Source organism: Ranitomeya variabilis, chromosome 6, assembly GCF_051348905.1.
Source record: "Ranitomeya variabilis isolate aRanVar5 chromosome 6, aRanVar5.hap1, whole genome shotgun sequence".
In the NCBI taxonomy this organism is placed as follows: Eukaryota; Metazoa; Chordata; class Amphibia; order Anura; family Dendrobatidae; genus Ranitomeya; species Ranitomeya variabilis.
The window spans coordinates 318,364,128-318,388,292 of NC_135237.1; the positions used below are offsets into that span (position 1 = coordinate 318,364,128).

At 43.4% G+C, this 24,165-nt stretch overlaps 1 protein-coding gene across 1 annotated transcript in view; it reads left to right on the forward strand.

The window, feature by feature from the left end:
* Nucleotides 1-24,165, forward strand: part of TNFRSF11A (TNF receptor superfamily member 11a) — a 191,236-nt gene that overhangs the window by 138,881 nt on the left and 28,190 nt on the right. Inside the window, exons 4-5 of the mRNA XM_077269740.1 lie at nt 420-563; nt 700-793. Of these exons, the coding sequence (XP_077125855.1) occupies nt 420-563; nt 700-793 (238 nt within the window). The remainder of the gene's footprint in view (nt 1-419; nt 564-699; nt 794-24,165) is intronic.

Genomic DNA, 24,165 nt, shown 5'->3' on the forward strand with positions numbered 1-24,165 from the left:
GCCTGGAATCTGGATTCTGGTGTATGTGCTGACAGGAGCATTGACTGTAATGATGCAGACACGGTGTCCATTATCAGATCATATACGCCAAATTGAGGTGGGCTTCAAAACGCAGGCAGCATATCTTGTAGCCTGCTTCAAATAGACATATATTGCCAAAAGTGATGTCTGACAAAGTACACAGTAACTTCCAGAGCTTCAGACGTAAGCTCCGAAGAAACCACCGATGTAAGGGTAAAATACAGTGAAAACATAACCTAAAACTATTCAGATTTATTTAAATATGAAACACTTTTTTTTGTAGATTGTCTTTATTCCTATAAAGAATGTTTTCATTTGTGTTATTGAATTGTGTGGAAGATGAGATCCATATGAATTGCAGAATTACATGTACAACTATGAAACTTGTCTTCTGGCAGGAAATGCATTACGCGAGACTTTTAAGGGGAACAGTACATACCCTCGGGAATGTGAGTGCTTTGAAGGATATTACTTTGATGTAAAACAAGACATATGTATGGAGAATGACAGGTGTCTCCCTGGATTTGGAGTGCAATTTCCAGGTAACTACTCAGTTTTTTTTTTTTTGGGGGGGGGGGGGTGGAGCATTTTCAGAATGATCTGTTTTGTACAATTTATTTACTAGTAGATATTTCAGGAACATGCACCTTACGGTTTGCATTTCTTTCCCCCTCATAGTTCAGTCAAATAAAAATACTGTCTGCACACCATGTCCTGTGGGATATTATTCTAACACTTCATCTGCAACAGATGCTTGCATTCACTGGACTAAGTAAGTAACTACCGTATGTGGTTGTCTGTTTTAAAGGGAATGTCATGAAAAAAAAATGTTTTTGAAAAATTGCTAAAATGTAATGTACTAGTTTAATTTTTTTTAAATATTAACTGTATCATAAGCTGGAGTTTAGACACGAAGACTGTATCACACACTGGGAGTAGATACGCAGAATATAAAATGCAGTAGGATTAGATACGTTGACTGTATCACACGCTGGGATTAGATACGTAGACTGTATCACGCACTTGGATTAGATACGTGGCTCAGTAGATTGTATCATGTGCTGGGATTAAATACAGGGACTATATCTCGCTCTGGTATTAGATATAAACTTTATCCCTCACTGGAATTAAATACGTGGACTGTATTATGCGATTGGATTAGATACCCATAGTGTGTCACGTAGTATGGGGTTTAGTTACGCTCCGCTAAGGGTACCGTCACACAGTGGCACTTTTATCGCTACGACGGTACGATTCGTGACGTTGTAGCGATATCGTTACGATCTCGCAGTGTCTGACACGCTACTGCGATCAGGCACCCAGCTGAGAATCGTACGTCGTAGCACATCGTTTGAAACTTTCTTTCGTCGCTGGATCTCCCGCTGTCATCGCTGGATCGTTGTGTGTGACAGCGATCCAGCGATGCGTTCGCTGGTAACCAGGGTAAACATCGGGTTACTAAGCGCAGGGCCGCGCTTAGTAACCCGATGTTTACCGTGGTTACCAGCGTAAAAGTAAAAACAAACAAACCGTACATACTCACCATCTGATGCCCGTCAGGTCCCTTGCCGTCTGCTTTCCGCTCTTACTGTCTGCCGGCCGGAAAGTGAGAGCAGATCACAGCGGTGACGTCGCCGCTGCGCTCTGCTCTCACTGTACGGCCGGATCTCAGTGAGAGCAGGAAGCAGACGGCAAGGGACCTGACGGGCATCAGATGGTGAGTATGTACGGTTTGTTTTTTTTTACTTTTACGCTGGTAACCACGGTAAACATCGGGTTACTAAGCACGGCCCTGCGCTTAGTAACCCGATGTTTACCCTGGTTACCCGGGGACTTCAGCATCGCTCCAGCGCCGTGATTGCAACGTGTGACCGCAGTCTACGACGCTGGAGCGATACTCATACGACGCTGCGACGTCACGAATCGTGCCGTCGTAGCGATGTAAATGGTACTGTGTGACGGTACCCTAAGGCCTATATTTAATCCCATCTTGAATGATACACACAGTGTATCATACAGGATGGGATTAGATACACCCAGTGCATCACACAGAATGGGGTTAAATACACGGTGTGTATCACACAGGATGGGGTTAGATACACTGTGTGAGCATTGACAAGGGAAATTGTAGTTAAAAGCATTACTCTGGACTACAATAAAATAGCTCACAACTCCACCCACAGCTGAGAACTGGACAACCCAGTGGGCGTTCCCAGGTGAGGCAGTCAGTGTAGGAGATGCTGTCAGATACCAACCACAGTTTCTTATACCCTGAGGCTACCGTATTTGCGGTTTGTAGGACTTGCTTCACACATCCTGGTGATTCCTGCACAGGAAAAAACAGTACTGGTGAGATCTGTGGTCCATGTTCGTGTGGCATCCGTATGTGACATCCACGTATCCTTTTGCTGTGTGTCTGTGTTTCACATCTGTGTGGCATCCGTGTGCTATCTGTGTGACACGTACCGGCACCTGGGAAAAGCAGTACAGTTTGCACTGATCCCAAGCGCTGGCTGCTGAAGGCATCTCTCATCTTTGTCGCCTGATCTTCCTGTGATCACATGACCAGGTGACAATGATGAGAATTGTATTCAGTACCCACTGTGTAAAATTAAGAATTAAATAAAAATAAAAAAAATTACTGTGGGCTCCCATGTGATTTTCACAAACAGCAGAGGGAAAACCCATAGCTGCATAGCTGGAGGCTGATGTTAATAATCTGGGAAAAGGGACAATATCTCAAAAGGTTTTCAGGCTATTAATAACAGCTCACAGCTGTTTGCTTAGCCTTTACTGGTGATCATGTCAGCTTTGTATTTTCAACACCCATTACGAATCCCATAGTAAGTTTTGAAATAAACGCACAGCAAGAATAAAATACTTTATTTGAAATAGCACATCATAATCCATCTCTTCGACATCTGGTTTTCAAACTTAATGATAACATGATGCGACCGTTCAGGCTGAAAACCAGGAGACCTCTCATTGAGGTCACCGTAGTTCATCGTCCCGTCTCACTGTGAACTGCCTGTGGGAACGCAGCTTCAGTGATCGACGGTAACCTCTATAACGTCACCGCTCGTCACTGTAGCTGCACTTGCAGCAGCTCATTCTCTCCTGGTTTTTAGCCTGGATGGTCACATCATGCCACTGTTTAGTTTGTAAACCAGATGTCACAGAGATGGATTTCGGTGTGGGACAGTTTGGATTATCCTCACGTCGGACAGATGAGGGACATGGTTGCTTATTAATTTTGTTTTTTATAGGGAACATGCGCTTCAATGGATTTTAGGCGTAAAGGTGAGTACAACTTTGTTTTTTATTTTTTAATAAATGTGTAAACATGGAGTTGAGTTTTATTTCAAACTAGCTGTACTACCCGGCTTCGCCCGGGTTAATGACTGCTGTTAGCAAAATAGAATGTGTTAACAAAAATTTATTCTGCACACAAAAACCACAAAACAAATAGATAGAAATGTAATTATTAAAAGGCAAAAACTAAGCTAATAGAAGCATTTCTTAACATATATTAGCTTTGTTATACTGAGAATGTCTTTGTTGCCTATATTAACCAATCAGAGCTCAGATTAATTAACTGTAGCAAAATAGAAGCTGAGCTGTGATTGGTTGCTATTGGCAGCCTGATAAATCCCCAGCCAACAGGAAGCCCTCCCCCCTGGCAGTATATATTAGCTCACACATACACATAATAGACAGGTCATGTGACTGACAGCTGCCGTATTTCCTATATGGTACAATTGTTGCTCTTGTAGTTTGTCTGCTTATTAATCAGATTTTTATTTTTGAAGGATAATACCAGACTTCTGTGTGTTTTAGGGCGAGTTTCATGTGTCAAGTTGTGTGTGTTGAGTTGCGTGTGGCGACATGCATGTAGCAACTTTTGTGAGATGAGTTTTGTGTGGCGACATGCGTGTAGCAACTTTTTGTGTGTCGAGTTGCATGTGACAGGTTAGTGTAGCAAGTTGTGTGCAGCAAGATTTGTGCATGGCGAGTTTTGCGCGTGGCGAGTTTTATGTGTGGTGCCTTTTGAGTATGTGCAAGTTTTGTGTGAGGCAACTTTTGCATGTGTTGCAACTTTTGTGCATGTGGCAATTTTTCCGCGTGTGCAAGTTTTGCATGTGGCGAGTTTTCCATGTGGCGAGTTTTGCACGTGTGGCGAGTTTTGCATGTGGAGAGTTTTGCGCATGGCGAGTTTTGAGCGGCGACTTTTGTGTTTCGACTTTTATGTGGCGAGGTTGGTGTATGTGTGGTGAAATGTGCGCTGAGGGTGGTATATGTGTTCGAGCACGTGGTAGTGTGTGGCGCATTTTGTGTGTGTTCATATCCCCGTGGTGGTGTGGTGATTATCCCATGTTGGGGCCCCACCTTAGCAACTGTACAGTATATACTCTTTGGCGCCATCGCTCTCATTCTTTAAGTCCCCCTTGTTCACATCTGGCAGCTGTTAATTTGCCTCCAACACTTTTCCTTTCATTTTTTCCCCATTATGTAGATAGGGGCAAAATTGTTTGGTGAATTGGAAAGCGCGGGGTTAAAATTTCACCTCACAACATAGCTTTGACGCTCTCGGGGTCCAGACGTGTGACTGTGCAAAATTTTGTGCCTGTAGCTGCGACGCCTCCAACACTTTTCCTTTCACTTTTTCCCCATTATGTAGATAGGGGCAAAATTGTTTGGTGAATTGGAAAGCGCGGGGTTAAAATTTCACCTCACAACATAGCCTATGACACTCTCGGGGTCCAGACGTGTGACTGTGCAAAATTTTGTGGCTGTAGCTGCGACGGTTCAGATGCCAATCCCGGACATACACACATACATACATACATACATACATACATACATACATACATACATACATACACACATTCAGCTTTATATATTAGATAAAAGCTTTTATTCTTGCTGTGTGTTTATTTCAAAACTTACTATGGGGTTAGTAATGGGGCGTCTTATAGACGCATTCCGTTACTAACCTCTGGGCTTGATGTCAGCTGACAATACAAAGCTGATATCAACTCTAACCCTATTACCCTACTTGCCACTGACACAGGGCAAGTGGGAAGAGTGAGGCTAAGCCCCAGATTTTGTGCATCTTATGTGCAACTTCTGGGGCGGCTGAGGGCCGATATTGGTATCCTGGGGGAGGCAATATCTCTGGCCCCTTCACAGGCTATCAATATCAGCAGACAGCTGTCTGTTAAGCCTTTGCTGGTTTGAATTTATTGGGGACCCAACTTCATTTTTTTTTCTGGGGTCCCCATCAATTCACCAGGAAAGGCTAAGCAAATAGCTGTGAGCTGTTATTAATAGTCTGGGAACCTTTTGGAATATTGTCCCTTTTCCCAGGTTATTAACATCCACCCCCAGCCATGGGCTTTGCCTCTGCTGGTTATGAAAATTACATGACATCCCCCAATGGCTGCATAAAAAATTAGTAAATACTAATTATGTAATCAATTATCAATAATTATTAATAAAAAAATACATTTTGCAACACATTTATTTTAGAGGTTAGCCACAAATGTAAACCATTGGTGCCTGACTACTAAACAATACCATGAAATTAAAGGGAACCCCTCAGCAGGATTGTGCTGAGTAACTTATAGACAGTGTCAGGTTGGCACCGTGATACTGACTAAAATGATACCTGGGTTGATGAAATCCATCTAGTGTTTGTTTAATCTTTATTTGTAGTTTTCAGTTAACCCCTTAGTGACAGAGCCAATTTGGTACTTAATGACCGAGCCAATTTTTACAATTCTGACCAGTGTCACTTTATGAGGTTATAACTCTGGAACGCTTTATCGGATCCCGCTGATTCTGAGATTGTTTTTTCGTGACATGTTGTACTTCAAGTTAGTGGTAACATTTCTTCGATATTACTTGCGATTATTTATGAAAAAAATGGAAATATGGCGAAAATATTTAAAATTTTGCAATTTTCAAACTTTGTATTTTTATGCCCTTAAATCAGAGAGATATGTCACAAAAATAGTTAATAAATAACATTTCTCACATGTCTACTTTACATCAGCACAATTTTGGAAACAATTTTTTTTTTGTTAGGGAGTTATAAGGGTTAAAAGTTGACCAGCAATTTCTCATTTTTACAACACCATGTTTTTTTTAGGGACCACATCACCTTTGAAGTGATTTTGAGGGGTCTATATGATAGAAAATAACCAAGTGTGACACCATTCTAAAAACTGCACCCCTCAAGCTGCTCAAAACCACATTCAAGAAGTTTATTAACCCTTTACGTACTTCACAGGAACTAAAACAATGTGGAAGAAAAAAATTAACATTTTACTTTTTTTTGCAAACATTTTACTTCAGAACCATTTTTTTTAATTTTCACAAGTGTAAAAACAGAAATTTAACCACAAATTTTGTTGTGCAATTTTTCCTGAGTACGCCGATACCCCATATGTGGAGGTAAACCACTGTTTGGGCGCACCGCAGAGCTTGGAAGTGAAGGAGCACCGTTTGACTGTTTCAATGCAGAATTGGCTGGAATTGAGATCGGACGCCATGTCGCGTTTGGAGAGCCCCTAATGTGCCTAAACAGTGGAAACCCCCCACAAGTGACACCATTTTGGAAACTAGACCCCCCAAGGAACTTATCTAGATGTGTGGTGAGCACTTTGAACCCCCAAGTGCTTCACAGAAGTTTATAACGTAGAGCCGTGAAAATAAAAAATCGCATTTGTTTTCACAAAAATGATTTTTTCGCCCACAAATTCTTATTTTCACAAGGGTAACAGGAGAAATTAGACCACAAAAGTTGTTGTGCAATTTCTCCTGAGTACGTCGATACCCCATATGTGGAGGTAAACCACTGTTTGGGCGCACCGCAGAGCTTGGAAGTGAAGGAGCACCGTTTGACTTTTTCAATGCAGAATTGGCTGGAATTGAGATCGGATGCCATGTCGCGTTTGGAGAGTCCCTGATGTGCCTAAACAGTGGAAACCCCCCACAAGTGATACCATTTTGGAAACTAGACCCCCCAAGGAACTTATCTAGATGTGTGGTGAGCACTTTGAACCCCCAAGTGCTTCACAGAAGTTTATAACGTAGAGCCGTGAAAATAAAAAATCTCATTTTTTCTACAAAAATGATCTTTTTGCCCCAAAATTTTTATTTTCACAAGGGTAACAGGAGAAATTAGACCACAAAAGTTGTTGTGCAATTTCTCCTGAGTACGTCGATACCCCATATATGGGGGTAAACCACTGTTTGGGCGCACCGCAGAGCTTGGAAGAGAAGGAGTGTCGTTTTACTTTTTCAATGTAGAATTGGCTGGAATTGAGATCGGACGCCATGTCACGTTTGGAGAGCCGCTGATGTGCCTAAACAGTAGAGACCCCCCACATATGACACCATTTTGGAAACTAGACCCCTTAAGGAACTTATCTAGATGTGTGGTGAGCACTTTAAACCCCCAGGTGCTTCACAGAAGTTTATAACGTAGAGCCGTGAAAATAAAAAAATCGCATTTTTTCTACAAAAATGATCTTTTTGCCTCCAAATTTTTATTTTACCAAGGGTAACAGGAGAAAATGGACCCCAGAAGCTGTTGTACAATTTGTCTTGAGTACGCCGACACCCCATATGTGGGGGTAAACCACTGTTTGGGCGCATGGCTGAGCTCGGAAGCAAAGGAGCGCCATTTGACTTTTCAATGCAAAATTGACTGGAATTGAGATCGGACGCCATGTCGCGTTTGGAGAGCCCCTGATGTGCCTAAACAGCAGAAACCCCCCAAAAGTGACCCCATTTTGGAAACTAGACCCCCCATGGAACTTATCTAGATGTGTAGTGAGAACTTTGAATGCCCAAGTGCATCACAGAAGTTTATAATGCAGAGTCGTGAAAATAAAAAATATATATTTTTTAACAATAAAGATTTTTTAGCCCCCAAGTTTTTATTTTCACAAGGGTAACAAGAGAAATTGGACCCCAAAAGTTGTTGTCCAATTTGTCCTGAGTATGCTGGTACCCCATATGTGGGGGTAAACCACTGTTTGGGCGCATGGCAGAGCTCGGAAGGGAAGGAGTGCCATTTTGGAATGCAGACTTTGATAGAATTGTCTGCGGGCGTTATGTTGCCTTTGCAGACCCCTAATGTACCTAAACAGTAGAAACCCCCAACAAGTGACCCCATTTTGGAAAATAGACCCCCCAAGGAACTTATCTAGATATGTGGTGAGAACTTTGAATGCCCAAGTGCTTCACAGAAGTTTATAATGCAGAGTAGTGAAAATAAAAAATATTTTTTTTCCCACAAAAAAGATTTTTTTAGCCCCCAAATTTTTATTTTCACAAGGGTAACAAGAGAAATTGGACCCCAAAAGTTGTTGTCCAATTTGTCCTGAGTATGCTGGTACCCCATATGTGGGGGTAAACCACTGTTTGGGCGCACGGCAGAGCTCGGAAGGGAAGGAGCGCCATTTTGCAATGCAGACTTTGATAGAATTGTCTGCGGGCGTTATGTTGCGTTTGCAGACCCCTAATGTACCTAAACAGTAGAAACCCCCACAAGTGACCAAATTTTGGAAACTAGACCCCCTAAGGAACTTATCTAGATATGTGGTGAGAACTTTGAAAGCTCAAGTGCTTCACAGAAATTTATAATGCAGAGTAGTGAAAATAAAAAAATATATTTTTTTCCAACAAAAAAGATTTTTAGCCCCCAAGTTTTTATTTTCACAAGGGTAACAGGAGAAATTGGACCCCAAAAGTTGTTGTCCAATTTATCCCGAGTACGCTGATGCCCCATATGTGGGGGTAAACCACTGTTTGGGCGCACGGCAGAGCTCAGAAGGGAGGGAGTACCATTTGACTTTTTTAGCGCAAAATTGGCTGTCGTGTTTGGAGACCCCCTGATGTACCTAAACAGTGGAAACCCCCCAATTCTAACTCCAACCCTAACCCCAACACAGCCCTAACCCTAATCTCAACCCGATCCATAATCCTAATCACAACCCTAACGATAATCACAACCCTAATCCCAAAACAGCCCTAATCTCAACCCTAACCATAACCCTAATCAAAACCCTAAATCCAACACACCCCTAACCCTAATCCCAACCCTAACCCTAATCCCAACCCTAATCCCAAACGTAACACTAATCCCAACCCTAATCCAAACCCTAACCCTAATCCCAACTCTAACCCTAACTTTAGCCCCAACCCTAACTTTAGCCCCAACCCTAACCATAACTTTAGCCCCCGTCGTCACAAAAAAAGTTCAATGTAACCTTTTTTTTGTACGTCGCGTCCGCCATTTCCGCGGATGCGTGGCCGTAACTCTGCCCCCTCCTCCCCAGGACATAGACTGGGCAGCGGATGCGTTGAAAAACTGCATCCGCTGCCCACGTTGTGCACAATTTTCACAACGTGCGTCGGTACATCGGGCCGACGCATTGCGACCGCCCCGTACCGACGCAAGTGTGAAAGAAGCCTTAGGCTACTTTCAGACATAGCGCATTTTTGAGCGCTATTTTGCGGGCGCTTTTCAAAAATGCGCAATGTCATTTTCGTCTGCCGGCAAAGTGAATGAGAAATTCACTTTGCCGTTCAGACACACCGCAAAAAAACGCGGCGCTTTTGTCTGCAAACACGCCGGCGTAAAAAGAATTGACATGTCAATTCTTTACGCAGCGGCGTGTCTGCGTATCCCCCTAGGGCCCCATATTACCTTCCACACACAGCGCCTTTGTCCTGGGTGTCGGCGTCTTTGTACGGAGGGGTTGACACCCAGGACCGGACGTGACGTCGGACAGGAAGAGGGAAGCCCCCGCCCCCCAGTGAAGCAGCATGGAGTCCTTCTGTGTGTGTGTGTGCGTGTGTGTGCGTGTGTGTGCGTGTGTGTGTCCCCATGCGACGCTAGTGCCACCATTGTGCTAAGTCGCCGTATGGGACTACTACTCCCATCCGGTATTAGGATGGGAGAGTTGTCCCTGTGTCCGGCGACTTAGCACAATTGTAAAGTTACACAAAACACCTACACACAATACACATACATGACACACAGTACATACAACATATAACACAGAGTATATACTCACCAACAGCACACTTGTAGGCGAAGCCCTCGATCCTCCAGGAAAAAATCCAAAAATAATAAACCAAATTCATACTCCCTGTCCGCAGAATCCATAAAACGAGTGTCCCACGCCGATCGGCTGCTCTCCGGCGATACACTGCCAGGAGCGAAGCTCCTAGCAGTGTATCGCGTACTGTTCCGGAGTTCAATGACTCCGGCGTCTCGGTTAACAGCAGTACAGCTGCGTTGAACTTTCCCACGCAGCACTGCCGTTAAGCGAGAGTGCCGGGGTCAATGACCGCCGGTAAACTCGCTCGCGCATGCGCAGTGACACACCGACAGGAACTATGGCTCCTGTCAGTGTGTTGCTGCAGCCGTGGAGAGCAGACATATCTCTGGATGTGTCTGTTCTCCATGGAAAATCTTGATACGTGGCACTTAAATATGTGGCAATTAAATACGTGACACGTGGCACTTATACGTGATACGTGTCACTTAAATACGTGGCACTGAAATACGTGATACGTGGCACTTTGATACGTGGCACGTGTCACTTAAATACGTGGCACTGAAAGATGTGGCACGTGGCACTTTGATACGTGGCACGTGGCACTTTGATACGTGGCACTGAAATATGTGGCACTTTGATACGTGGCACGTGGCACTTTGATACGTGGCACGTGGCACTTTGATACGTGGCACGTGGCACTTTGATACGTGGCACTGAAATATGTGGCACGTGGCACTTTGATACGTGGCACGTGTCACTTAAATACGTGGCACTGAAATATGTGGCACGTGGCACTTTGATACGTGGCACGTGTCTCTTAAATACGTGGCACGTGGCACTGAAAGATGTGGCACGTGGCACTTTGATACGTGGCACGTGGCACTTTGATACGTGGCACGTGGCACTGAAATATGTGGCACGTGGCACTTTGATACGTGGCACGTGGCACTTTGATACGTGGCACGTGGCACTTTGATACGTGGCACTTTGATACGTGGCACGTGGCACTTTGATACGTGGCACTGAAATATGTGGCACGTGGCACTTTGATACGTGGCACGTGTCACTTAAATACGTGGCACGTGGCACTGAAATATGTGGGACACGTCGCACAAAAAAGTTACATGTAGTTTTTTTTGTGTCGACGGTCCGCCGAAGCACGACGCATCCGTCGCACGACGGATGCGACATGTGGCAATCCGTCGCAATGCGTCGCTAATGCAAGCCAATGGAGAAAAAACGCATCCTGCAAGCACTTTTGCAGGATGCGTTTTTTCTCCAACGACGCATTGCGACGGAAGCCAAAAAACGCTAGTGTGAAAGTAGCCTAACCCTAACCCTAGCCCTAACCCTAAATTTAGCCCCAACCCTAACCCTAACTCTAACCCTAACTCTAACCCTAACCCTAACCCTAATTTTAGCCCCAACTTGTCTTCTCCTGCCGGCCGGCAGATGGCAGCAGATGGCGGGCGCACTGCGCATGCGCCCGCCATGATGAAAAAGCCGGCTGGCAGGAGAAGAGAGAAGAGGACCCAGGGACCCCGGGTGAGTATGATAGGGTCCCCGAATCCCCCTATTTCTCTGTCCTCTGATGTGCGATCACATCAGAGGACAGAGAAATAACTGATCGCTTTTTTTTTTTTTTTTTTGCGGTCGCCGGTAAACTGTTAATTACCGGCGATCGCAAAGCAGGGGTCGGTGCAAATCGACCCCGATCATGTTCTTTGGGGTCTCGGCTACCCCCGGCAGCCGAGACCCCAAAGAACATCCGGGTGCCGGGCGGCGGGCGCACTGCGCGTGCGCCCGCCATTTTTTCCCGGAAAAAAGATGGCGGCGCCCATGGGGAGACACGAGGAGCACCGGGGGAGGTAGGTAAGTATTGGGGGGCTATTGGGGGCCATCGGGGACCACATTTCTCTTTCCTCCGATGTGCGATCACATCGGAGGACAGAGAAATTAAACGGCAAATCGCGTTTTTTTTTTTTTTGTTGCGACCGCCGGTAAACGGTTAATTACCGGCGATCGCAACTCGGGGGTCGGTAAAAACCCCCCGAATCATGTTCTCTGGGGTCTCGGCTACCCTCGGCAACCGAGACCCCAGAGAAAATCCGACTCTGGGGGGCGCTATTCACTTTTTCCACAGCGCCGTTAATTAACGGCGCTGTGGTTTAAGTACCCTTAGCGGCCGCCGTTAAAAGGCGTATCGGCGGTCGTTAAGGGGTTAATGAAATGCTCGTGCTTCGGGGCGGCCTGTGAGGGGGGCGTCTTTAAGTGGTGCTCTGCTTACATATGCATCCTTATGGCTAATGTTAGGTCACTGATTCCACAGTGACCTGCCCCCTATTTTACATTCTGAATATAATATGGTTAGAAAAAAATAAATTACATTCATCATGCAGGTGCCGCAGCTGTAGCATGATCGGATTTATAATATCCATATTTTTATTTTATTTAATCAAATAACTTTCTTTAGAAAAAAAAATTCTTCCTCGAAATGGCACCGGCCGTGCATGCGGAGTAGCATAATTCAGAAAGCGATAGATGATACTGTGCAGACGACACTGCCATTTTGCTTTGTGGTCTCCACCAAAATGGTTCCGGCCGCGCAGATATACAGTACAGTATGTAAAATAGGGGTAGGACATTGAGAGATCTTGTTATCTGAAAACTGCAAATAAAGATTAAACCACAGTCACAAGACCCTGGTATCATTTTAATCAGTATAATGGCGCCAACCTCACACTGTCTGTATGTTACTCAGCACAATCCTGCTGACAGGTTCCCTTTAAATACCACTTCACCTTGAAAAGCTCTTTTGAATTAGAGGAGGCTGATTAGCAGGTTTTGGTTACATTTAGTTAAAGACAAAAAATACTTTCATAACTTGAAATCTGAAATAGTAATAGCCTTTTGAGTATAAGATGCAAATATTTACAAAGATTTGTAGTAGTAAGTAGTACTGTAAAGTGTTTGTTTAGTACTTTCCCTTCATTGCATTCTGTGCCATTCCTCTCATTTGTGTTATCTGTATTTGCTCTCCACTTGACTTGCTTTTCTAGAACACTTCACAGGTATAGACAGGTTCTCTATGGGCTTTAACCCCTACACGAACTTGGGATTTTCAGTTTTTGCATCTTCGTTTTTCTGCTCCTCTTCTTCCCAGAGCCATAACTTTTTTTTATTTTTCCGTTAATATACTTATATGAGGGCTTGAATGATTTGACCACATACTGTACTGGAAAACAGGAAAAAACAATTTGTGTGTGGTGAAATTGCAAAAAAAGTGCAATTCCACAATTATGTTTTGTTTACCATGTTCAATCATTTCTAAAACTGACCTGCCATTATTATTATCCAGGTTTGTACGAGTATGCAGATTCCAAACATGTATAGGTTCTTTTTTTATGTAGTGAAAAAAAATCCAAAGTTTGTAAGGGAAAATTTTTTTGCCATTTTCCGAGACCCGTAACATCTCCATTTTTTGTGATCTGGGGCTGGGTGAAGGCTTATTTTTTTGTGCACCGAGCTGACTTTATTGATACAGTTTTGAGTTAAATATAATATTTTGATTGTCTGTTATTGTATTTTATTTCAATGAACAAAAAAACATAATTCTGACATTTTAATTTTTTTTCTCGTCATGCCGTTTACTGATAGCATTAAGTTATTTTATATTTTGATAGATTGGACATTTCTGAACGAACGCAGGGATACACAACTGGTATTTTTTATTGTTTTAATTTGAATGGGGGCAAAAGAGGGGTGATTTGAACTTTTATGTTTAACTTTTTTTAAACAACAAAAAAATATTTTAATTGCTTCAATAGCCCCCTTAGAAGACTTTAGCCCTGCTATGTGTAGCATAAATCATGATCTTCCGTTTGCCTTGGGCCAGCAATCATATGAGCTTCACAATGACAGGCATGGGAGTCTTCTGCCGACCCCCTGCTGTCATGACTTCTTCCGGTTAGCGCATGTTAGATACCGCTGTCAGAGATTGACAGCTGCATTTAACGTATTAACAACCGCAGGTAGATTCGTGATTAGGGGTACATGACAGTTGATCAGATCAGCTGTTATGTGAAGTTAAACATGCGAGCTTAGCGCCGGAGCCCATATCAAATACAGGGACACTACCTTGGACCTATCAATACCTGAACGTCATGAAGGGGTAAATTGCTCCAGTACTTCCAGTGACAGAAATTAATATTGTAAAATGTATTCCTACAAACAGGGCCTTATTCAGGCGTTTATGCTGTCCTATGCACTTTAAATGGTCACGCCCCTTTCTATTAAGTCAGACTAAAGTCAGATAGTAGTTAAAGGGGTTGTCCCATCTAAAATGAAAAGTCTACAGTAACTCTGTAGGACTGCCACCAGTTCCTTGATAGATATAAGCCTAGTCAGTTATCTGGATTATATCGGACTAGAAACCAGCCTCGGTAGCATGGAAAGTTAAGCCTAGAACATGGACGTGTGGATTCGCGGATTAAGATAACAGCAACCCAAGTTTAAATTATATATTTAATCGCCGTCAGGGCACACTAGACAAAACACTGTACACAATGGTTATACATATATAGAACTGTCAGATATGCAAATACAAATACTGATAGTACAAAGTATGCAGAAAATGAATCAGTTACCAGTCAGATGAAAAAATTTGTGGGGTGGGGCTGCCACTTAGGAGGCTGGTGGTCCTCTCTGTTCCTTGACTTCTCCCCACAAGATAGGTTGTCATGGCCTCTCCTGAAAAAGCAATAGGCCATGCTATACACGAGCATTGAACCCCTTGAAGTCACTTCCCTCCTGACACCTGGGCTGCACCTAAATTCCCCCCCCCTTTGCATGTAGCAGCTAAGAACTTCAAAACCTAAGATGTTTCATAACTCCTTAATGGACAGTCCTAGGGAGGCGCCTTTGGTGCCATCGGACATGTCCGGGCCCCTGCTAGGAGGTCTTTCTATAGGAGCTTGGAAATTAGCTAGTGTGGCTGGACCACCTGTTACAGCTACACATGTTTTCAAAAAGATTGTAAACTGCCATTAAATCCCCCCATCCATTACACTGACAAATTAAGGATGATCTCATTTAGATTACTACAGGACAAGAACCACCATCATACATGCATACATCACCAGAACCACCATCAGTACATAAATGCAGCACCAGAGCCATCATCAGTACATAACTATATCATCAGTACATGAATACATCACCCAACAACCATCAGTATATGAATGCAGCACCAGAGCCATTATCAGTACATAAATATAGTAACAGACATCCATTAGTACATGAATACATCATCAGAAACATCATGAGTACATGAATACAGCACCAGAACCATCATCAGCATTTGAATAAAACACCAGTACTGTCATCAGTATAGCAATACTGCACCAGAGCCACCATCAGAACAGGAATGCAACAGCAGAACTACCATAATTACAGGAACGCAGCACCAAGCTTAGTAAAGTAATCAATTGCAATGTCGGGTCAGCCTCACCATATAAAATGTTATCACATGAACCTGCAACACCCGGTATGTCTTTAATAATGGTAAAGAGATTATGGGAGATGATGTTAACAGCCATCATCAGACTGCGGATCATACAGGAACAACAGTACTGATTAAACACAGATAGTAGCACTATTAACCCCTTTCCAACATTAGACATATGGGTACGTCAAAAGTTGCTTCTCCCTGTTTGCTGCGGGCTCCGGTAACGAGCCCACAACTTTTCCAGCACATGTCAGTTGGTTTCATTAACTGATATGTGCCCCTAACAGCCATGGGTGGAATCACGATCCACCCGTGGCTGTTAACATGTTACATGCCGTTGTCAATCTCTGACAACAGCTTTTAACTTATTCGCGCCAGAAGCACATCACTTATCCCGCCCATGTAGGGTTGGCATGATAACCCGGGGTTTGCAGGAGAACCCTGTGGTTGTCATTGCTGGACAACTATAAGCCCCGCTCAGCATTTCTGCTACACAGAGCAGGCTGAAGCTGGGAATGCAATAACGGGCGATCAAAAGATTGTATCTACACTAAAATGGTTTTGATAAAAACGTCAGCTCGGCACGCAAAAAATAAGCTCTCACCCAGCCCCAGATCACGAAAAGTGGAGACTCTATGGGTCTCAGAAAACGGTCTTTTTTTTATTTAGAAATTTGGGGATTTTTTTCACCACTTAACCGCTTAACGACCACCAATACACCTTTTCCCACGCTAGAGTTCATGAGTTTATGCCACCAGGGGGCGCATCACCGCAAGTCTACGAAGCTACATTCCCCTGCATTCCATTCACTCCCCAATTTTTACAGCCAGGGGCAGCTGCATTAGCAGGCTCCTCGTTGTGAAATTATTTAACCCTTTCAGATGGATTTACATCGTGGGACATGACTGTACGGCGTACAGGTATGGGATATTGTTGCTTTTTTATTTTCCCTTTTTTCAGAAGACAAGGGACGTCAGTTGGATTGAGCGTACAATAAAGATGTTAAAACCCCATGTGTATTTATTTCATTAACCCCTTTCTGACATCTGACGTACTATCCCGTCGAGGTGGGGTGGGCCCGTATGACCACCGACGGGATAGTACGTCATATGCAATTGGCCGCGCTCACGGGGGGAGCGCGGCCGATCGCAGCCGGGTGTCAGCTGCCTATCGCAGCTGACATCAGGCACTATGTGCCAGGAGCGGTCACGGACCGCCCCCGGCACATTAACCCCCGGCACACCGCGATGAAACATGATCGCGGTGTACCGGCGGTATAGGGAAGCATTGCACAGGGAAGCATTGCGCAGGGAGGGGGCTCCCTGCGGGCTTCCCTGAGACGATCGGTACAAGGTGATGTACTCACCTTGTACCGAGCGTCTTCTCCCTGCAGTTTCCGGATCCAAAATGGCCACGGGGCTGCATCCGGGTCCTGCAGGGAGTACTTCCGGGTCAGGGTCCGGAGCCGGCTGCAGAGCAGCCTGCTCCGATGAAAGTAAGATCGCCCATCTGACAGAGTGCTGTGCAAACTGTCAGATGGGCGATCTGTGATGTCCCCCCCTGGGACAAAGTAAAAAAGTTAAAAAAAAAATTTCCACACGTGTGAAAAAAAAAAAAAAAAAAATTCCTAAATAAAGAAAAAAAAAATATATTATTCCCATAAATACATTTCTTTATCTAAAAAAAACAAAAAAAAACAATAAAAGTACACATATTTAGTATCGCCGCGTCCGTAATGACCCAACCTATAAAACTGTCCCACTAGTTAACCCCTTCAGTGAACACCGTAAGAAAAAAAAAAAACGAACCAAAAAACCGCTTTATCATCATACCGCCGAACAAAAAGTGGAATAACACGCGATCAAAAAGACGGATATAAATAACCATGGTACCGCTGAAAACGTCATCTTGTCCTGCAAAAAACGAGCCGCCATACAGCATCATAAGCAAAAAAATAAAAAAGTTATAGTTCTCAGAATAAAGCGATGCCAAAATAATAATTTTTTCTATAAAATAGCTTTTATCGTATAAAAGCGCCAAAACATAAAAAAATGATATCAATGAGATATCGCTGTAATCGTATTGACCCGACGAATAAAACTGCTTTATCCATTTTACCAAACGTGGAACTGTATAAACACCTCCCCCAAAAGAAATTCATGAATAGCTGGTTTTTGGTCATTCTGCCTCACAAAAATCGAATAAAAAGTGATCAAAAACTGTCACGTGTCCGAAAATGTTACCAATAAAAACGTTAACTCGTCCCGCAAAAAACAAGACCTCACATGACTCTGTGGACCAAAATATGGAAAAATTATAGGTCTCAAAATGTGGTAGCGCAAAAAATATTTTTTGCAATAAAAAGCGTCTTTCAGTGTGTGACGGCTGCCAATCATAAAAATCCGCTAAAAAACCCGCTATAAAAGTAAATCAAACCCCCCTTCATCACCCCCTTAGCGAAAAATAAAAAAAATAAAAAAATGTATTTATTTCCATTTTCCCATTAGGGTTAGGACTAGGGTTAGGGCTAGGGTTAGGGTTAGAGCTAGGGTTAGGGCTAGGGTTAGGGCTAGGGTAAGAGTTAGGGTTAGGGCTAGGGTTAGGGCTAGGGTTAGGGTTAGAGCTAGGGTTAGGGCTAGGGTTAGGGTTAGAGCTAGGGTTAGGGCTAGGGTTAGGGCTAGGGTTGGGGCTAGGGTTGGGGCTAAAGTTAGGGTTAGGGTTGGGGCTAAAGTTAGGGTTAGGGTTTGGATTACATTTACGGTTGGGATTAGGGTTGGGATTAGAGTTAGGGGTGTGTCAGGGTTAGGGGTGTGGTTAGGGTTACCGTTGGGATTAGGGTTAGGGGTGTGTTTGGATTAGGGTTTCAGGTAGAATTGGGGGGGTTTCCACTGTTTAGGCACACCAAGGGCTCTCCAAACGCGACATGGCGTCCGATCTCAATTCCAGCCAATTCTGCGTTGAAAAAGTAAAACAGTGCTCCTTCCCTTCCGAGCTCTCCCGTGCGCCCAAACAGGGGTTTACCCCAACATATGGGGTATCAGAATACTCGGGACAAATTGGACAACAACTTTTGGGGTCGAAGTTCTCTTGTTATCCTTGGGAAAATAAAAATTGGGGGGGCTAAAAATCATTTTTGTGGGAAAAAAAAAAGATTTTTTATTTTCACGGCTCTGCGTTGTAAACTGTAGTGAAACACTTGGGGGTTCAAAGTTCTCACAACACATCTAGATAAGTTCCGTAGGAGGTCTAGTTTCCAATATGGGGTCAATTGTGGGGGGTTGCTACTGTTTGGGTACATCAGGGGCTCTGCAAATGCAACGTGACGCCTGCAGACCAATCCATCTAAGTCTGCATTCCAAATGGCGCTCCTTCCCTTCCGAGCTCTGCCATGCGCCCAAACAGTGGTTCCCCTTCACATATGGGGTATCAGCGTACTCAGGACAAATTGGACAACAACTTTTGGGGTCCAATTTATCCTGTTACCCTTGTGAAAATACAAAACTGGGGGCTAAAAAATAATTTTTGTGAAAAAAAAAAAGAATTTTTATTTTCACGGCTCTGCGTTATAAACTGTAGTGAAACACTTGGGGGTTCAAAGCTCTCAAAACACATCTAGATAAGTTCCTTAGGGGGTCTACTTTCCAAAATGGTGTCACTTGTGGGGGGTTTCAATGTATAGGCACATCAGGGGCTCTCCAAACGCAACATGGCGTCCCATCTTAATTCCAGTCAATTTTGCATTGAAAAGTAAAATGGCACTCCTTCCCTTCCGAGCTCTGCTATGCGCCCAAACAGTGGTTTACCCCCACATATGGGGTATCGTCGTACTCAGGACAAATTGCACAACAACTTCTGTGGTCTAATTTCTTCTCTTACCCTTGGGAAAATAAAAAATTGGGGGCAAAAAGATCACTTTTGTGAAAAAATAATGATTTTTAATTTTTAGGGCTCTGCATTATAAACTTCTGTGAAGCACTTGTTGGGTCAAAGTGCTCACCACACATCTAGATAAGTTCCTTAAGGGGTCTACTTTCCAAAATAGTGTCACTTGTGGGGGGTTTCAATGTTTAGGCACATGAGGGGCTCTCCAAACCCAACATGGCGTCCCATCTCAATTCCAGTCAATTTTGCATTGAAAAGTAAAATGGCGCTCCTTCCCTTCCGAGCTCTGCTATGCGCCCAAACAGTGGTTTACCCCCACATATTGGGTATCAGCGTACTCAGGACAAATTGTACAACAACTTTTGGGGTCCATTTTCTCCTGTTACCCTTGGTAAAATAAAACAAAAGCTGAAATAAATTTTGTGTGAAAAAAAGTTAAATGTTCATTTTTATTTAAACATTCCAAAAATTCCTGTGAACCACCTGAAAGGTTAATAAACTTCTTGAATGTGGTTTTGAGCACCTTGAGGGGTGCGGTTTTTAGAATGGTGTCACACTTGGTTATTTTCTGTCATATTGACCCCTCAAAATGGCTTCAAATGAGATGTGGTCCCTAAAAAAAAAATGGTGTTGTAAAAATGAGAAATTTCTGGTCATCTTTTAACCCTTATAACTCCCTAACAAAAAAAATTTTGTTTCCAAAATTGTGCTGATGTAAAGTAGACATGTGGGGAATGTTACTTATTAAGTATTTTGCGTGACATATCTCTGTGATTTAAGGGCATAAAAATTCAAAGTTGGAAAATTGCGAAATTTTCTAAATTTTTGCCAAATTTCCGTTTTTTTCACAAATAAACGCAAGTTATATCGAATAAATTTTACCACTAACATGAAGTACAATATGTCATGAGAAAACAATGTCAGAATCGCCAAGATCCGTTGAAGAGTTCTAGAGTTATAACCTCATAAAGGGACAGTGGTCAGAATTGTAAAAATTGGCCTGGTCATTAACGTGCAAACCACCCTTGGGGGTGAAGGGGTTAAAAAACTTTATTCATAATGTGTGTGTTTTTTAACCCTTTATTACTATTGGATTAACCCCTTTCTGTCATTAGACGTACTATTCCGTCCATGTGGGGTGGGCCCTACTTCCCAAGGACGGAATAGTACGTCATACGCGATCGGCCGCGCTCACGGGGGGAGCGCGGCCGATCGCGGCCGGGTGTCAGCTGACTATCGCAGCTGACATCCGGCACTATGTGCCAGGAGCGGTCACGGACCGCCCCCGGCACATTAACCCCAGGCACACCGCGATCAAACATGATCGCGGTGTGCCGGCGGTATAGGGAAGCATCGCGCAGGGAGGGGGCTCCCTGCGGGCTTCCCTGAGACCCCCGGAGCAACGCGATGTGATTGCGCTGCTCTGAGGGTCTCCTACCTCCCTCCTCGCCGCAGGTCCCGGATCCAAGATGGCCGCGGCATCCGGGTCCTGCAGGGAGGGAGGTGGCAGACACTTGGTAAGCCTGCAGCCCTGCACAGCAGATCGTCGATCTGACAGAGTGCTGTGCACACTGCCAGATCAATGATCTGTAATGTCCCCCCCTGGGACAAAGTAAAAAAGTTAAAAAAAAATGTCCACATGTGTAAAAAAAAAATAAAATAAAAATTCCTAAATAAATAAATAAAAAAAAAATATTATTCCCATAAATACATTTCTTTATCTAAATAAAAAAAAATCAAACAATAAAAGTACACATATTTAGTATCGCCACGTCCGTAACGACCCCACCTATAAAACTATATCACTAGTTAACCCCTTCAGTGAACACCGTAAAAAAAAAAAAAACGAGGCAAAAAACAACGCTTTATTCTCATACCGCCAAACAAAAAGTGGAATAACACGCGATCAAAAAGACGGATATAAATAACCATGGTACCGCTGAAAACGTCATCTTGTCCCGCAAAAAACGAGCCGCCATACACCATCATGTGCGAAAAAATAAAAAAGTTATAGTCCTCAGAATAAAGCGATGCCAAAATAATTATTTATAATAATTTTTCTATAAAATAGCTTTTATCGTATAAAAGCGCCAAAACAAAAAAAAATTATATAAATGAGGTATCGCTGTAATCGTACTGACCCAAAGAATAAAACTGCTTTATCAATTTTACCAAACGCGGAACGGTATAAACGCCTCCCCCAAAAGAAATTCATGAATAGCTGGTTTTTGGTCATTCTGCCTCACAAAAATCGGAATAAAAAGCGATCAAAAAAATATCCCGTGCCCGAACATGTTACCGATAAAAACGTCAACTCGTCCCACAAAAAACAAGACCTCACATGACTCTGTGGTCTCAAATATGGAAAAATTATAGCTCTCAAAATGTGGTAACGCAAAAAATATTTTTTGCAATAAAAAGCGTCTTTCATGTGTGATGGCTGCCAATCATAAAAATCCGCTAAATAACCCGCTATAAAAGTAAATCAAACCCCCCTTCATCACCCGCTTAGTTAGGGAAAAATTAAAAAAATGTAAAAAATGTATTTATTTCCATTTTCCCATTAGGGTTAGGGCTAGGGTTAGGGTTAGGGCTAGAGTTGGGGCTAAAGTTAGGGTTAGGGTTTGGATTACATTTACGGTTGGGATTAGGGTTAGGGGTGTGTCTGGGTTAGAGGTGTGGTTAGGGTTACCGTTGGGATTAGGGTTAGGGGTGTGTTTGGATTAGGGTTTCAGTTATAATTGGGGGGTTTCCACTGTTTAGGCACATCAGGGGCTCTCCAAACGTGACATGGAGTCCAATTTCAATTCCAGCCAATTCTGCGTTGAAAAAGTAAAACAGTGCTTCTTCCCTTCCAAGCTCTCCCGTGCGCCCAAACAGGGGTTTACCCCAACATATGGGGTATCAGCGTACTCGGAACACATTGGAGAACAACTTTTGGGGTCCAATTTCTCCTGTTACCCTTGGGAAAATACAAAACTAGGGGCTAAAAAATAATTTTTGTGGAAAAAAAAAGTTTTTTATTTGCATGGATCTGCGTTATAAACTGTAGTGAAACACTTGGGGGTTCAAAGCTCTCACAACACATCTAGATGAGTTCCTTAGGGGTTCTACTTTCCAAAATGGTGTCACTTGTGGGGGGTTTCTACTGTTTAGGTACATTAGGGGCTCTGCAAACGCAATGTGACGCCTGCAGACCATTCCATCTAAGTCTGCGTTCCAAATGGCGCTCCTTCCTTTCCGAGCCCTCCCATGCGGTGGTTCCCCCCCACATATGGGGTATCAGCGTACTCAAGACAAATTGGACAACAACTTTTGGGGTCCAATTTCTCCTGTTACCATTGGGAAAATACAAAACTGGGGGCTAAAAAATAATTTTTTGGGGAAATTTTTTATTTTTTTTATCTTCACGGCTCTGCGTTCTAAACTGTAGTGAAACGCTTGGGGGTTCAAAGTTCTCACAACACAACTAGATAAGTTCCTTGGGGGGTCTAGTTTCCAATATTGGGTCACTTGTGGGGGGTTTATACTGTTTAGGTACATTAGGGGCTCTGCAAACGCAATGTGACGCCTGTAGACCAATCCATCTAAGTCTGCATTGCAAATGATGATCCTTCCGAGCTCTGCCATGCGCTCTAACGGTGGTTCACCCCCAGATATCAGGTATCAGTGTACTCAGGACAAATTGGACAACAATATATAGGGTCCAATTTCTCCTGTTACCCTTGGAAAAATACAAAACTGGGGGCTAAAAAATAATTTTTGTGGAAAAAAAATATTTTTTATTTGCACGGCTCTGCGTTATAAACTGTAGTGAAACACTTGGGGGTTCAAAGCTCTCACAACACATCTAGATGAGTTCCTTAGGGGGTCTACTTTCCAAAATGGTGTCACTTGTGGGGGGGGGGTTTACTGTTTAGGTACATTAGGGGCTCTGCAAACGCAATGTGATGCCTGCAGACCATTCCATCTAAGTCTGCATTCCAAATGGCGCTCCATCCCTTCCGAGCCCTCCCATGCGCCCAAACGGTGGTTCCCCCCCCACATATGGGGTATCAGCGTACTCAGGACAAATTGGACAACAACTATTGGGGTCCAATTTCTCCTGTTACCCTTGGGAAAATACAAAACTGGGGGCTAAAAAATAATTTTTGTGGGAAAAAAATTTTGTTTTATTTTTACGGCTCTGCATTATAAACTTCTGTGAAGCACTTGGTGGGTCAAAGTGCTCACCACAGCTCTACATAAGTTCCTTAGGGGGTCTACTTTCCAAAATGGTGTCACTTGTGGGGGGCTTCAATGTTTAGGCACATCAGTGGCTCTCCAAACGCAACATGGCGTCCCATCTCAATTCCTGTCAATTTTGCAGTGAAAAGTCAAACGGCGCTTCTTCCTTTCCGAGCTCTCCCATGCGCCCAAACAGTGGTTTACCCCCACATATGGGGTATCAGCGTACTCAGGACAAATTGTACAACAACTTTTGGGGTCCAATTTCTTCTCTTACCCTTGGGAAAATAAAAAATTGGGGGCGAAAAGATCATTTTTGTGAAAAAATATGATTTTTTATTTTTACGGTTCTGCATTATAAACTTCTGTGAAGCACTTGGTGGGTCAAAGTGCTCACCACACATCTAGATAAGTTCCTTAGGGGGTCTACTTTCCAAAATGATGTCACTT